General features: G+C 38.1%; 1 protein-coding gene across 1 annotated transcript in view; it reads right to left on the bottom strand.

Moving 5' to 3' along the window:
* Positions 1-2,941: 2,941 nt before the first annotated feature.
* LOC139121409 (stimulated by retinoic acid gene 6 protein-like) overlaps positions 2,942-16,941 on the bottom strand; it is a 54,219-nt gene continuing 40,219 nt past the window's right edge. The window contains exons 18-19 of the mRNA XM_070686247.1: positions 8,071-8,190; positions 2,942-7,443 (exon numbers count right to left, since the gene is read on the bottom strand). Coding sequence (XP_070542348.1) covers positions 7,181-7,443; positions 8,071-8,190 — 383 coding nt within the window. The 3' untranslated portion in view covers positions 2,942-7,180. The remainder of the gene's footprint in view (positions 7,444-8,070; positions 8,191-16,941) is intronic.

Raw genomic sequence — 16,941 nt, 5'->3', positions numbered from 1 at the left:
TCCTGTTCTTCCGGCTTATACTTCTGCTTCTCCATTACATCCTGCTCCCTTCTTCTTGCCCATGCTCTTCCTCTTTTTCCTCCTCTGTCAGTTCCACATTCTTCCCTTCTCATTGCCCCTGATTCCTGTCCCTGCTCCTCATTCTTCATTCGTCCTACTCCTACTCCTTCCCCTCTTCCTGCCTTGCCCCTCCTTCTTCCCCTCGTCCTGCCCCTGCTCTTCATTATTCCCTTCCGCTTGGCCCTGCTCCACATTCGTCATTTGTCCTACTCCTGCTCCTTTCCGTCTTCCTGTCCCTATCCCTCCTTCTCCTCCAAATCCCTTACTGCTGCTATTTCTTCTCATCTTCTTCCCTTTTCTCAAGCTGCTGTTGTTTCTCATCATCATCTAAATCTTCATCATCCTCACTTCCTCCTGCCTCTCTACATCATCGGAAACACGTTTGTAGCAAGAATGTAGGTATTTATACGAACTTTGTAAACTTTGTCGCTACTTTACTTATCTTCAACACACATTTTGGACAGTATGGATTGCAACATCGGAAATTTCAAAACGCGAAGGTAACAGTGGCATTTTTACTTAGTAAGATAAGCTGTTACCTGATTAATTTAGAACCTTATATATATTTCTTAGTTAAGGTACAGTGCGACTAAGAGACAGATATTTGGATTCTAAAACTTTAAAAATATTCTTTCGGCCCACCACATGTTGAAGCTCATTTGAAGCATTATAGTAAACGAAGTTTTCACTGGCTTAGTATTTACACGTGGCTGGCAGCCATTTTGAATTTCTAATATCGGTAAATAATGGGTATTTGTTTCTCTAGTACCAACATTTTCAGGGTGATCTTGATTTTGGAAGAAAATCCACATGTACAAGGGACGATATGATGACTTCGCATTTTTTGCAGATAAGGGGGAATGGAGAAACGTCTTGTGTTAGCTTCTAGTATGAAGAAATAAATGTTTGTTGTCTTAAATACGGTTTCTACCATTGTTTCTGTTATACGAATGGAATATCTTTCATACTAAGCTATATGGGCGGACAGCGATTTAAGTATACTTTCTCGACGAATCACATGAAATTTGGACAAATCTCTTATCTGCAATGACAATTTGACTGTGAGCAAAATCCTTGCTTACATTTGACGTAACATAATACTTTTTAATAGCTCGCTTGCATATTCCATGACTTTCCATAATTTAGTCATAAATATGCCGAATGCTCTGAATTTTACCTGACTTTTAAGGAACATCGGTCGCAGTAAGGTTTAGTTATGATGAAAGTTTGAAAAGTGTGATATGATAATCGGCTCCTTTGTATATCTAATGAATTTCTGTAAGTAGGCATACATAAAAACGAATGTACTGAATTAGTCGGTGGGACGACCCGGGCTATCGTTTCAAACCGTCCTCTAAACTCTAAATTTTAATTCCACTTAGCCGAAATATTGAGTTCCCACCATAAAGAAATAAGCTTAGAAATCAATATTTTACCTAACTCAGTAAATGTGGCCGGACTTCCGGAGTACATTTCATAAGGTCGATGTTATGAGAGGACCTAATGCAACGAAATGAGAAGATGGTTTGTTTTAAAATCTCCAAGGTTTGAGATTAATACGTCTGCATTGCATGGTCTCTATAAATAAAATTATATATATTCCTGCTGGTGTATTGCTGCTTTGGTCACAAGAAAATAACGGCTTTCTTTTAGATATAGGTAGATCAATGATTTTCAGGGAACAAATGTGGTTATTTTATGTCAAAGAAAACAAGCCAAAATGTTGATTTTTTTCCTACAGGATACGAACAGATCTTGCTTCTGTGTTGCCAAGGAGACAAAATAAAAGGAGTATAACTGCATTCATTTCGATCTAACATTGAGGTCTTATGTAACAAATTTCACTGTTACTGTTATAACACAGTAATTGACCTAGCAAATACATCAAGCAATAGCTTTTGTAGATTGCTAATTGGCTAGTTAAACAATAATGCTCGAGCATAATGTTATATAAATAAATGCATTTACGACATACTGAATAGTTTGCCATTAAAATTATTTGAAAGACCATGAGTGTGTCATGTTGCTGTTGTCGGAATTATACACCAAATCATTCTGAAGGTTGACTTGACGATCTTGTCATCATTATTTTGATTTATTTCTCAGTCGTGTCAACCGTTTATTCGATGGATAGCTGGAAATTTATTGGAATTGAGTACTAATTATTAAATTATCAACTATGAGAGTCATTTCGACTACATCGACAGTACCGATAAGACCACATGTCAGTTTTACTGCGTTTCCTTCAAGAATTTGATTAATTTTATTTCATTGTTTTGTGAACCTGTTTTAAATAGCATATTTGCTGCATACCTAACAAACACCAAATGTAACCTTAATGGATAAGACAAAAAACCTTGTGACGTTGTACTTTAGATTGCACTTCAGGGAAAGAACTTTATAATTTTTTCCGTGTTAAAAATATCTATAAATTAAGCAAGTCAATGAGGAACGACAGATATTATTGAGTGACGACGACCAAAGTGAGCAACGTTTTTGGAATATGTTATTATAAAACAGCTTTGTCCGGACGTACATATCTAACGAGAGACAGGTGTCAATGAGGTAGATCATGAGACATTATCGACTGACGGACGAATATAATTTCTTATAATGGTCTCCTACATTTTGAAATATATTTGAGTAGAATCGTTGAAAGTTTCACCAAGCAAAGTTTGAGCAAAAGTTTTTTTGTCTTTCACTTTCGAGGCACAAAACTAGCTTTATAGTCCATATAAATTTTATACAACAACAATGTATCTGTGAATATATGTATACATGTATGTTCCTCTTAGAGTACAATTGATATTTTAAAACATTCAAGGCAGCAAAAACAGGCAAAAGTTTTAGAAATAGTAAATTTATTGTCAAAATATGCAATAGGTTTCACAAAGACATTTCAAAGTCTTAAATTTTAATTTAAAGCCACAATAGCTGCGAATGTATAATAAACCGATCTCAAAATATCCTACTCTCAACGAGTTTTCTTTCAATAAGACCCATTAAAGGCTGAAAAAGAGTATAACACTGTCATAAGTGTCAAAAGTGGCATGTAAATTCAAATGTTTTAACATCATTTTAGATTTCCCGCCATCTTAAAAAACTAATCATGTGACAGAGAAAATTCAATTTACAACAACAAAAGCTTGACCATCGTGTGTTGTACATTCAAGTAAATGGCATCATGCTTGTTTCTTGTATGATCAAGAAGTGTTCGTGCAGGAAATACTGTACTTTTGTACGCCATTTTATGAGTGCGGCACCCGTTTATTGTTTAATCCGTTAAAACGCGTAGGCATGGTCAAAATCAGTGAGCAGTGATACGTGTCATGTTCTTCAATTAGCACATTTACAAGAACCAACTTTGGTTTGAAAATAAAATTATGACAATAATGCATAAAATTCGCAACTATTGAGGCTTTAATGTAGTTGCTAGAAGCTTGCCCTTCAGTTTTTCAAAACAAATGTACCAGGTTTCTCAACATTGCATAAAATATTTTGTGAATTAAAATATGGCACTGTTATAGATAACATGTAATGTGCATGATTAGACATGTCTTAGAAGGTAAGTTCTATCTTGAAAGTTGGACATACAACGACGGACTTATGGCACCATTTCTGCACTATTGAAAAGTTTATATTGCATACCAAGTAACTTAGGAGTGTTGCATTGCTGTGCCTACTAGTTTAATTTTTCAGGTTCAGTAATTCTCATCACACGATATTCAGCAGGAATTTAAAACGCCCACACACACACTCGCGCGCATACATACAGACACATACACACCCACACACACAAACAAATATCAGCTTACAGACTAAATAGCCATTTTCAGGCAATTTTGATTCTTTGGTGAGGAGCATTGGTTTGCTTATTCGTTATTGTTTGGAACTATCATTTTGGTCGGCACAAGTAAGCAAAAATGCCATATTTTGATTTCACAATAAACAAAGAGGAGCAATCACAAAAATATTATAATATCGAAATCCTATAAATATGGTAGTATCCAAAAAAGAAAACTTCTTTCACCAACTATATTGTAACTTGAAGAATTCGAGTAAACATAAAATGTACCGGTAGCGAAAACCGATATTTAATTGAAAGACTGTGTCCCATTATACCAAGATAGCAACTTGCAATGTATAAAATTCATATGACTACCATTCTACATATATTCAAAAGAGCCAAATATCGTCTACTACAATAATAGAGTCAAGGTCAAGAATTGTATTATTGCTTCTTAGTGTTTACCTAAGCTAACAGAATTTATGTAAATGCTGAATAAAATTTCTACTTTCATATCATTAATATTTAACATCCTACGTATTAATCTTACTGTAACACCGTGAAAGGGGATAAAAAATGATTGCATCTTTTTACAGAGCCATCACAGATCTTGATCAGCGCTGAGAGTAAGGTGGACACAATAATCTGCAGCCGATGTGACGTCATCACTACTTGCAAAAAAGTTGTGTAATAAGGTTATGGAGCCGATCAACTGACAACAGCTCAAAAACCGCAAAATATTATGTCATTGAAATTGACAAGAAATTGATTGAAGCTAAAGGAACATGCACAATTATATCGGCTTGGGCAGGAGAGGGGAAATAGGAGAGCACGAAAACACTGAATGCTTCGCGAGGGCCTCGAAAATTCCAGAGGACAGGAAAGGAGACTCTATTTTGTTACTTAAAGTAAAGATGTTTACAGTTACATCTAATCATCAATACTGCAAAGAATGAAGGCAATGATTACGATATATTGTACATTTAGTATTCATTTACCGAAAAATTGCTGATTACGGCATATATTTAAAGTTGTTTAGAATATACGTCTTTAACATTTCACATGTGTGCTTTTATACCTTATTAGCTTTCATATACTTTGATAAATAGCTAGACAGATGGATAGATAAATGAATAAATAGATAGTTAGATAATAGATAGAACAATAGATAGCTAGGACAGATAGCTCAATTGATAGATAAATCGATCAGTCGATATAAACTGATAGATAGATAGATAGATAGATAGATAGATAGATAGATAGATAGATAGATAGATAGATAGATAGATAGATAGATAGAAGGCAGGTAGGTAGGTAGGTAAGTAGGTAGATAGATAGATCTAGATAGATAGATAGATAGATAGATAGATAGATAGATAGATAGATAGACAGCTTATGGGATCAATGTCTTACAAACTGTGGGGGCTCTAAAAATGTCGGCTGGGGCCTTGAAAACCAAAACAGATTAAAGTTGCAAGCAGCGTTGACAGGGCCCAAGCAATGGACAGCAGAAGTGCAAGGCAGTAAAATGAAGTGCCTGCAGCATAATCTTTGGTTTCATACTGCTTTGTTTAAAAGAAAATATCCAAGGTTTTCAAGTTTTAGTTGCTTAAAAACAGGAGGTTAAAGGTCACCAAAGGTCATCTTAAAATTTCGGGACCGTGTACCTGTCCATGTCCAACAGGACAGCCTTAAATTAGGTATGTACGTAATGAGTCAATTATAAGCGAGACAACGCACCCATTGCCACTTAATACCAATGTCGTACATGATGCTGTTGCTGAGATCTGTAGAAGCAGGTCAAAGGTCGCTAAAGGTCATCCCAAAAAAATCTGAAAAAACTGTTGTCCCATACTGATCAATATTCAATACAACATAAACCTCTAGCCCGTGTGGTTGCCAAGATATACCAAAGTAGGTGAAAGGTCATCCAAGGTTATCTGAAAAATCGGGGAAAAATTTTGTCCCATACCGAAACCTCTAGCCTTTGCAGTTTCTGGGATATATAAAGTAAATCAAGGTCATACAAGGCTAGCCAGTAAATTTAGGGGTAATGCTATAGTCGATTACTGAACAATATTCCAGTATTCATCAGAAACCAATCCTAGTTGCCGAGATACGTGAAAGTAGGTCAAAGGTTGTCCAATGTCAACTGAAAAAATTGGGGAAAATTGATCAAATACTAGTCAAGTACAGGTCGAACAGTGTATTTGTGTCGGAGAAAAAAGATTTTTTAAATGTTGTTTCATAATTATCGTAGGTAATTTTTCGCAAATACAAATATGTTTGCCAAACCCTAAAACCAATTGAAATGCCTTTACCAATCTTGTACTTAGACTAACGATGATATGAGCAAAATTTTAACTCAAATTGCCCGCCAGTTATTGAGAAGCTTTTGTAGATTAAATTTGTATTTACAAACAATCCAATATGACTGTTAAAGTCGCCGGACTGCTTGCAATATCATGTACAAACTTTGACTAAAATGTACGTATAACGAATTCAACATATTACACAGATTCATAAAATTCTCCAAGTAATTTGCAGTTCCAGAGTCCCCGCTCTATAGAGGCATCGTAGCAACGTTCCATAAATACTGCAATTTTATCGATTGCACACCAGCTGTATATATGTACAAGTGCGTGTTTCAACATTGAAGAGAGATAAAGATTGTAAATGTAAAATCTATTCCCTGAATTAACGAGAAGTCCAAACATCAATTAAATAATCAAATCAAATCAAATAATATAAAAATGTGTGCATCCCATGTAGTTTTTGCATGTCTTTTTAAGGATACCAAGTCTTGCTAATCGCGCCTAGAGCTCAGTGAGAGTAGGCGCTTTATGAATCTTCTTTACTATGATTTATTATAAGTATATTATTGTTATTATTTTTATTATTATTATTATTATTATTGCAAAGTTCAAACATATTTAAGATTTACTTTCGACTTCATTTGTGATGGTTCGTACATCTCGTCTCATCATCATCATAAATTAAGGAAATAGTGATAATTCTCGCATTATGAACTACAAATATGAAAAATGTGCAGATGTAAACGTAGTGAGCATAGCAAACTCGACTCCCATCGGACCCGTTGGTTCAAGCTTGTGAATTTGATACGAATTAAATCTAAAATAAATAAATAAACAAATAAACAAACAAATAAATAAATAAATAAATAAATAAATAAATAAATAAATAAATAGACAGACAGATAGATAGATAGATAAATAAATAATATCAACATGCTATAAATATTTCAATTCTTGATAACAGTGTACTCCGTCGACCGTTTTCTGCATATATATGAAGCTTCAGGATTTGACCGATCTACTTCTCGTCTTGGATGTTAAGCCTGCTGGGTTTTGCAAGGCTCGCCACTTGGATTCGTAGAGGGGGTTTCTTGAATTTAGATGTCTTCGACCACATCTGAACAGTTTTGTTCACTACTTGCTGTTGCTTACGTATTGCCCGCCGGTGGACGAGGATTGGGTTGCGGATGAGGGTGTAGGCGACGAACCATCGCGTCCTCGCATTCTGCCGGATGGCCGGTGACACTTTTATTATATTTGGCGAGTTGTTCAATTCCATGTCTGTAATAAAAAAATATGTTGTAAACAACAAGGTCTTCATGGTTGGCAACACAGTATTGTAACGACAAAATTCTAAATTGGTAAACGCTGGATGGAAGGATAATCTTTTCAAAAGGATAGTTATTCGAAATAAGTTTATTTCCCACATGCAGAAGACCCCAAGAGTCTGAAAGATGTCATACTCTCACAACAAAGAAATACTTTGCTGACCGTTTGGCTCGTTTCGAAATTAGAAAGAAGGGCAAAGCTTCCAAAAGATGTACAAACACTTCACAGGAGACAGTTCAAATGTCAGAGTAAATCAGATTCTCCACAAGGATTCTTCACAAGGAAACTATTCTTGTTTTTATCCTTTAAACTACTTCACCCATACAAAGAATATTTTGAAACTTTTTTCTGCACTATGTATATACAGTCTTATACTTTGTCAAATGTACATCTAGCCAATTATCGTTTACTAATGAACCTAATAAACCGTCGAGTTGACTATTCATTTACTAATTGTTGGACACAATTAGCAAATGTATTTGATGAAAAATGAACATCGGGTAAATATCCAAGTTTAAGTGACTGTAGGGTATACCCGATGTCAACATTGTATTTTGTCGCAAAAAATTACGCCCTCACCGTCATCCTTAAAATGTTTTTTCTTTCGCTGGCTCTCGACAAGGAGGGCGCAAAATGACACCATCACAGGATGTACGTGTGCTTCTTCAACGGCAAGGAAGCCTATATACGCTCTGTAACCTAAAATGAAGTACAATTTCGTGTATTTGAATTTTATTCCTTAATTTTGAAAAATGAAATAAAAGTCTGTTGGAGGATTTTTGCGCTCGCGGGGGGGGAGAGAGAGAGAGAGAGAGAGAGAGAGAGAGAGAGAGAGAGAGAGAGAGAGAGAGAGAGAGAGACAGACACATAGTCACAGAGAGATGCACTATACTTCCTGTCGTTTGTAATTGTCAGTTTCACAGTGAAAGCTTCTTTGCCATGGCCTCTTCAGCATGACACGCGATATGCTCGTTGACATTTAAATTTAATTGATTCAGTGTTTGATAATGCTTGTTGTTATGACGATATGAATTATTTATCATACATATTCATTAATCAACGTCGTGCCTAGGGGCATGCCACTGATGAAAACAAGCGATGGGTAACAAATATTTATGAATTTTCCAATGTGACAATGAAACGGTAAAGCAGCTTCTCCCATGAACAAAAGTGACGGGAATTACATTATCCCGACATAGTTTCATATGCTCATCAAACTGTGAGCGAAAATCTACATGTGGATTTGTACACACAGACCTTTTTGGCAAAAAGATCTGATGTACGGTGGAAAGTCTTTTTTAATGAAAGAAAAAGGTCCGATTTCTAATGTTGGCACCGAACAATCATTATGCACTGAGATAAAAGACACCAATGGTAATGAAAAGGAAATAACGACTTTCCTTACAATTTTGAATATGAATAATCAATTAATAGCAGATGAGTAATTAGGTCACTTTATCAACAGTATTTTACAGACAAAAACTGAAACAAACAAGGAAAGGACAAATGACAACAAAACAGACGTTGAAAGATGGCTTCTTTGTGATGTAAAAAATTGTGTCGTTTGCCATAATTGTAACTGATGACATTGCAAATGAAATTTAATTTACTTGTTTTTTATTTCATATCAACAGAGGCAGCAGTTTTCTTTCCCAGCTTAATAGCACAGAACGCCTGATAAACTTTCACGGTCCTCGTGTTACGTCCATTTCCCCTTACGATATCATAGCATGACCTCCGTCGACTGGCCTGAGTATTTTTCAAAACGGCCTACATCACCAAATTTTGACCAAACTGTCCATATAGCTTACGTTGTTTACCTGACTACTGTCTAGTGAGAGGAAGGGGAAATCGGAAAATGTGAAAAATGCCTAAAGATATGGTATAGTTTGCTAATGATGACGAAAACACAGCGATCTAATTGGTTGAGACCTGAAAATGGCAGTGTTACAGTCACGATTTAGCACAGTTTGAACACACTAGAGCTCTCAAAAAGTGAAACATTCCCTTAAAACATTTCAAGTCAGAATTTCAATATAGTGCTACAATATGATAGCAAAAAACCACCTCGGCAATGGGTTTACTGTTGGGTTTTTAGTTGACCAGTCCACTTACGCATATAGTATATGCTCTTACTACAGTCAGTAGTAAGGAATATTTGACCTCCAGGACAAAATAAGAATTTACACCCATTTTATTCATTTATCTACATGGAGCGAAGGAAAATTTAACCATCCATGTAACTAAAGTGTGACCCTGACCTATATACGAACTCACGCATGCGCAACAGGGGTTTGGCGCAGCCTGAACTAAGCAGGGAAATTCCCTTCTGAGCATGTTTATACACGTTCCGAAGGTGGGAAATTCCGTGTGAGTCAACATCATCAAACTAGCCTATATAAAGGGACTTTACACCCGTTGTCAGTCCGGCCGGTCGCGGAGTCTAGCTGATGTTGAACACGAAGTTCCTATCGGTACGAACTAACTTTCATATCCATTCAATCCATAATATCGTAGATATCGCTCCAGCGGCGGACTAAATCCTTCTTGTTTTTGAATTTCTAGCGCCTGATGAAATATGTCCTGAATAAGTTCTGACTCCGGAGCCTCCTCGTTCCGAAGGGTTGCGCCTTTTTCTTGTATTTGTGTAAGCAGCTGTTTATATTGAACGTAATAATGTTTATACTTCTCTCGTCTCTTTGCTACACCAGTTTTCCCTTGTATTACATCAATAACAACGCCAGGTATAGGAGTTAAGGCTAACAGTACCGGAACTGTTGGAATTGCTGCTATTACAGCAGAGCTTACAAGAATTCCCTTAGTAATATTAAGAGCCATATCAATTCGACCCATCAATTTGTAACTTCGTCGATATGCAGCACTTGTTCTTTCTATGTAATCAGCCAATTGTTCAACGCTTTCAACAACTGAGATGTGCATTTTTACTGTATATGTAAGGGGGGATAAAAAATAATTGTAGTAATATAGAAAGACAATATGGCAGAAGGAGGAGAAGATATACCACTCCAGGATATCAATGATGCAATTTGAATGATGATGATGATGATGCTGAAACATCTTTTACGACGATAATACCCTTGCAGAAGCGATACTTTCCAGGCTAGCTTAAGCGACAGACCCGCAGGTGAGTTGTTGATTAGACAGAGAGGAGAAATTACAGATATAACGGCTAACAAATACTTAGATAGTAATAGGATTACTGATGCGCATAACGAGAATTAATGCGTACGAATGCTAGTATTAGGGATGGAGAGCTGTATTATCGAGACGCCAGGCTGACATATAATAAAGGCACGAAGTCTTTAATGCCCTCCTCAATAAAAGGTAAGGGAGCTGCAGAATTTAAAAGAGATATATTAGAATATCCACCAGAAATGGTAACACAATTGACTGATAATGAAGCGAAAACATTAATGAACAGGCAGGCCGATAGACTGAAACCCTACGACATTGGACGACTCAGAGATAGAATAACAGATTTACGAGAAAATTTTAGCGATAATGCCGATGAAATACATACTATCGAAAATAAAATCGAAAAATGGAATAATGAAACCCTGAGTATAGAGCTATTAATGATGAATTAAGAATTGCGAATATGCGTCTTGGTGAGCTTAACAATGAAAAAGTTAAAATAAGGCTATTGAAAAGAGAAGCTGAAAACAGTTAAAGGAAATTCCTGTAGAACACACCCAAGCAAAAGAAAAAGCCGAAAAACTACTAGCTGAACTCATAACAAGAGAAGCTAAAGTTGACAATCGAATTGAATACGAACATGGTAAGATCAGTGAGGCACGTGAAAGTCTGGCTACGACTAGGTCTCTTCGTGATGTAATTTCCGATCCAGAATTGTCACTCAGGCTGAAGCTAACAGAGTTATTTAAACGAAATGTATTACAATCGCTGCAATACTGACTGCCCTTGGAATGACAATATCAACAATTGCCCTAGCTGTGACTAAAGGAGGAGGAGGAGGAGCGGGAGCAGGGGGAGGAGGAGCAAACGCAGGAGGTTCAGGTCCGCCCAAAGTATATCAAAAGCGAAAGAAATTGTAAAGCAATTTGGTGAATGGTTAAAAACCTTGGCCGCAAAAAGTGCTGCTGCAATACCCGGTTTAATCGGTTCCCTCGTCAGTTTTCTATTAAAAACAGCAGGATCGGTGGTCGGATTTGTTGGAGAACAGCTATGGATATTTTTAACTGGTTTAACATTAGTCATTATAAATAAAATTATGTACTATATGGCATCAACATGTTTGGTGAAAAGAATATTGCAAAGTTTCTTTCTAAAAATAAAGACCTGTTTGGTTTCTCCGTCGAATTGGAATGGTGCAAACTCCGGCGGTAAATCGACATATACTTCGAGCAAATCCAGGTGTCCGACTCAAGATGATAATCTATATCATAACATATTAGCTTTCGTGAAGGAATGTCAAAAGACTAACTTCTTTAAGCGACTAGAATTCATAGCTGTATTCCAGGATACTGAGGATGACCAAGAGGCTCATCATCTCCAAGAATATTGGGTTCTTCGATTGATTCGCGACACAGGCAATCGATTTATCTTTCAGGCAGACGGAAATATTTATGTAAAGATGTGATTTTTTCTTCTAAGTTATTATATACACGAAGTGAAATGTAAGATGTGATTTATTTTCTTTTTTTTCTTCTACTATATACATTACACGAAAATGGGGTACGATAGAACATTATCACCGACTTTCACCAACCGAATACCGAATGGAACGAAGTCAGAAAGAACTCATCATGTGATTGCTCATAATCCAAGTGAGGCAGATCCAGGTCAGACACTTATCATACGATGTCCAAAGTAGAAAGCGGAGTACTCTTAGTTCCAGATACTTTCGACCTGGTTTTTGATCTCGAAGTAATGGGAGGTGGAACTACCCGTGTAGTACAAAATGTTGCAAAAAATTTGGTGGAGCGTATGAAACTCACATTTGAGGGCCAGGCACTTTCCGATTTGAGTAAATATAACCTCATTGAATGCTATCGTGATCTCTTCAAACATAAAAAGGAGAGATCGAACATGACACTGTACGGAATTCAGAACGAAAATCTAAGAAAATTGAGAAGTGGCGCGGCCGATGCAGATGCCGCCGTCGTGGGCGATAATTTACTTTTCGACACATATAAACAAAATATGCTATTCGTCTCACTCATCCCCTCATAACAGGTCATGGAGTTGCATATCCAAAGCGTTAGGGAGTCATATTGAATGGGAAATTACGTTGGCACCCGCCCCCCAATTAATTGTCAGTAATAAACTGATTACAACCAATTATAAATTAAAAAACATTCAAATGGAATACGAGACAATTTCTGACCTCGATCTCGCGAGGTCAACTGCTGGTTATTACAACGGTGGAAAAAGTTACCTTTACGAGCATATACATTATTTTAGAACAATCCCATTCAAAGAATCGGACACGGTTATCAATGAAAATATAAATGTACCACGACGTAGCATTAGAGGTATCGCTATACTCTTCACTAAAAATCAGAATCAGTCAGAACTGAACAGTGAACTTTCTTTAACCCATCCATTGAATCTGTGTCTGTATCAATCGAAGGCATTGCAAATAAAGTGTACGCTCAGAAGATGATACCAAGACAATTTTGGCGAGAGGTGCGACGGTATTTTGCTGAAGATAAAGATTGGTGTGAAATTGATATAGATGAGGCCGATTATTTGAAGAATAAATTCTGTCTGTTTATCGATCTGCGTAGCTTTAAAGATATTGAGTTTCATGGAAATGGTTTAAAAGTAATGAACACAAAGGACGGAATTCAACTTGAGATCCTGAAGAAAGATACCGCGTGGGTTGGCGATGACGCTCACAATGATAATATATTTGCCCACATTTATGTTATCAGTGATGCCCTGGTCTCTATTGAAAATAGTAGATTAAAGTCTTTACAATTTTAACCATGACCCGTCCGTCCTATCGGCCATGTTTCTGCCAGCCATTCGCCCGTGTCTGGATTGTATAACTGCACACGTTTGATATCATTTGGCGCCATCATGATTTTACTACGCTTTTCACTACGGATTTCTCCAGCCTTTTTCCGTACAAACTGTACAAACTGTGCCGGCTCGGGCTCCTTCCCAGTTTCAAACAGATCTTTATAATCTTCAAAGTTCAAATGTTTTCTAACACAAACATCTTTCACCCCTTTATTTTTTTTCGTCTCGGAACGGGAGTTCGAAAAGCATACACTTTCGAGCGTATGCCGACAAATCAAGAATAGGTTCACCATTCAACTCATCTTTAAATTTACCTATCACTTTTTTATTAATCTTCGGAAAATCGGGGGCTACCATGGGTCCACTCATCCCACTAGTATCATATATAGACTTCTCACCATTCTTTTCCACATCTTCTCGAACTATATCATTGAAAGTGCTGACGCGTGAGCCGTCCGGGCCCGGGAGGGGCACACTGTAAACAAAACTATCAGTATCCATGTAGGCTAATCGTATTCCAGGGAACCGCTTTCGAAAGTAATTGTAATGCGTCTCATACATAAGCAGCTTAGAAAGTTCCAGTACTGCGGCGCCGATGAAAACTGGTTTTACATATCTATGCTCATCCGTTTTCAGTTCCAGTAGGGCACTGTCGCAGGAATCGCCATCCTCTTCGGAAGTTATGAAAGTTATATGTTTCATCTTTGGATTATACTTCTGAATCTTTTTACGACCACTATCCGTACCGTTCCAGTCCGAAACAAATTTAAAGTCTCTGTACTTTCGAACATCTTCTATTGTCTTACCGAACATTGCATTATTCATCAGCTTATAGAAATTCTTTTCGAAATCTGTCCTCCCCTTTGCCCTCATTTTAGTGTTAAAGTCAATATATTTCGCGAGACATGGAGCTTCATCGAAAGCAAGCACCCGATGAATATTTTTCAATCTCATTCCCATCCGAAGATAGAATTCCAGCAACTTGTAGTGTAAGACATAGGACTCTCTATCCATCACACTTGTAATCAGTCGACCACCCTGCCTCGGAAATTCATAGTGATGCGGTGCTAATGGCAAATCGCTGTGTTCTAGATGTAATTCGGCTGGGTATTCTAAGTCTACTTCTAGAAAACTTGGTGGAAAGGTGGAACCAGGTCCCCACGCTCCGCCCTCGGCTCCGGCTCCGCCCCCTTCTTCCCATTCTATCTTCATCCAATGAAGTCCGCCCGTAGGCATTGCCTGACTCATTGCCCAGCCGTAGAGATTTTGCATCGAGATATTTTATTTCGGTCACTGGTTTCTCTGGATCGTAACTACGTAGTATTCCCGCCGGCGGGCCAGCGTAAGCCGGATGATTTGTCTGTAAATAATGAATATTACACTGGCTGATACCTCCTCGTATTCCCCTCTGAATGAATTTCATCTGCTCAGCATCTTGAATGAGTTTAAATTTATTACCCGTGTAAAGTAACATAGCATCCCATGTCAAGCCGGCGCTGACATGTAATGGGCTGGATCTAACTTGTACGCTTCTAAACATGTGTCACGGAAATTTTCGAATATATTCGCAAGAAGTAGAACGTCAGTCTCACAATAGAATTCCATATAATCACGAATCGTCTTACATCAACTTCGTCCCATACTCTCAAAGCATGTTCGTAATCGACTCTGAAATCTCCTCTTCCGTCAATTCACTATAAAATTCCCCCCTCTCCGGGAGCTCACCCTCTTCTAAGTCTGTCAACCGAGTCTAAATATTCGTAGGGAAGAAACCTTTCGCTCTTTGAATGTCCGGGTACGTAAGTGGTACTGCCGTCCATCCGTGGTCCGGCACAGTCGTTGCCAACTTCGCCAATGACCCCATCATCAGCTGAGCACTGTCCATAAACTTTATAGAAAAGTGGCGTCTCTTTATCTCCATCTCCCCATCGACAACAATTGAGGCGTGAAAAATAAATGTTTTCGAGAGACCCATAATTCCACCATTGCCCGTCTTAGCTATGATTTTAGGCTCTGGTCCCCCTCCGACGTCGATTTCATGTAACTTTTCAAAATAAAAGAACCATCGTATCCCTTGAGGTTGTGAAAGTAGATAGGAATGGTTCTCAACGGACGGCACTTTTCACAATAAAAGTATCATCACCGTCTAGGTATCCTGCCGGCTCTCCACATGCAATACAGACTGGATTGCCGTAATTAGAAGGATCTTTCATTGGTTTTATTTTCAAATAATACGATTTCGAATAATTCTCAGCCCGTTCTTTCATATCCTTTAGAAAGTCTGTAACACAGGAGAGCCCCGTGAATGTTCTTTTACCATAAACAGTGGGTGGTCGCCCCGTTCCGAAGGCGCCCCACCGTTCCACCATAACATACGAAAGACAAATTGGAATGTGTCGGCCAGTTCCCCGCTCAATAATTGCTTCAGTATCTGCGTAGACGACGTAGGGGGCGGGGACCTTCTTCCGATGTCCTTCGAATTGACATACTTCCTTAGGAAAACTGGCTGGGCAGTGTCTGTTCCACAATAATTCTCATGTTCTTCCAACTCTCCTGTTGACGCAAATCCTTTTCCACAAATCGTACAAATACACTTCCGTCTGTGCACATTCTTACGATTTTTATTAGAATTAAGAAGGCGATTTTCCGCAGTAATTGGTACATAGTGACTCGAAGGGTTGCCATCGGCGCCGACTATTAGTAAAATCTTCGCTGTCTGGACGGTTCCGGGACGGGTTCCACCTTCCCCTATCGGAACCGTTCCGTGAGGGCTCCGTAAAACACAGTTATACCGGACGGATCGGGATCGGACTCGCAGATCTGAAATACTTTGAGTCTGATGCTCGGATTTTGTCGCTCAAAACGCTCGAAAATAGTATCATCGGCGGGTGTTGGAAATGGAATGCCGTCCCAACAGTAATCGGCTATAAATGGAGAGTACGTATTCCAATTTTTTCTTGATTACCAGCCTTCTTTTTACGAAACTCGGGGTCGGCTAACTTTAAACTTGCTACGACGGCATACTGGAAGCAGTTCTCGGCGCCTCTGAGTAGCACAAGATCGCTCACACATTTCTTATTTTTCAACCATTCCGGCAGTTGGGGGCCGGGGCCAGCCCCGAGTAGTACTTCTACCAGTCTTACTTTAAAATTAAGTATCTCCTCGAGAACTAGACCAGAACCCTCAACAGCTTCAGTTTTATCAAGCCATTCTTTGTAGTCTTTTACTAATTGTTCTTTCACTGCCGCCCCTCCCTTATCTTTTGTGTATATACCCCCCTTATAGTTAACATAGTGTGTACGATTTTGCACACTTTGATCTTTTGGATTTTTGAATTTGACTTCCATTTCTGTATAAACACGGTACATCTTTCTTTCTTTGGCCATACCTTCGATATCAATCTGCGCGATATCCTCGACTCGCTTGACTTCGTAGGAAAAA

This window comes from Ptychodera flava, chromosome 21 (assembly GCF_041260155.1).
Source record: "Ptychodera flava strain L36383 chromosome 21, AS_Pfla_20210202, whole genome shotgun sequence".
In the NCBI taxonomy this organism is placed as follows: Eukaryota; Metazoa; Hemichordata; class Enteropneusta; family Ptychoderidae; genus Ptychodera; species Ptychodera flava.
This window is presented reverse-complemented; position numbering and strand designations above follow the sequence as displayed.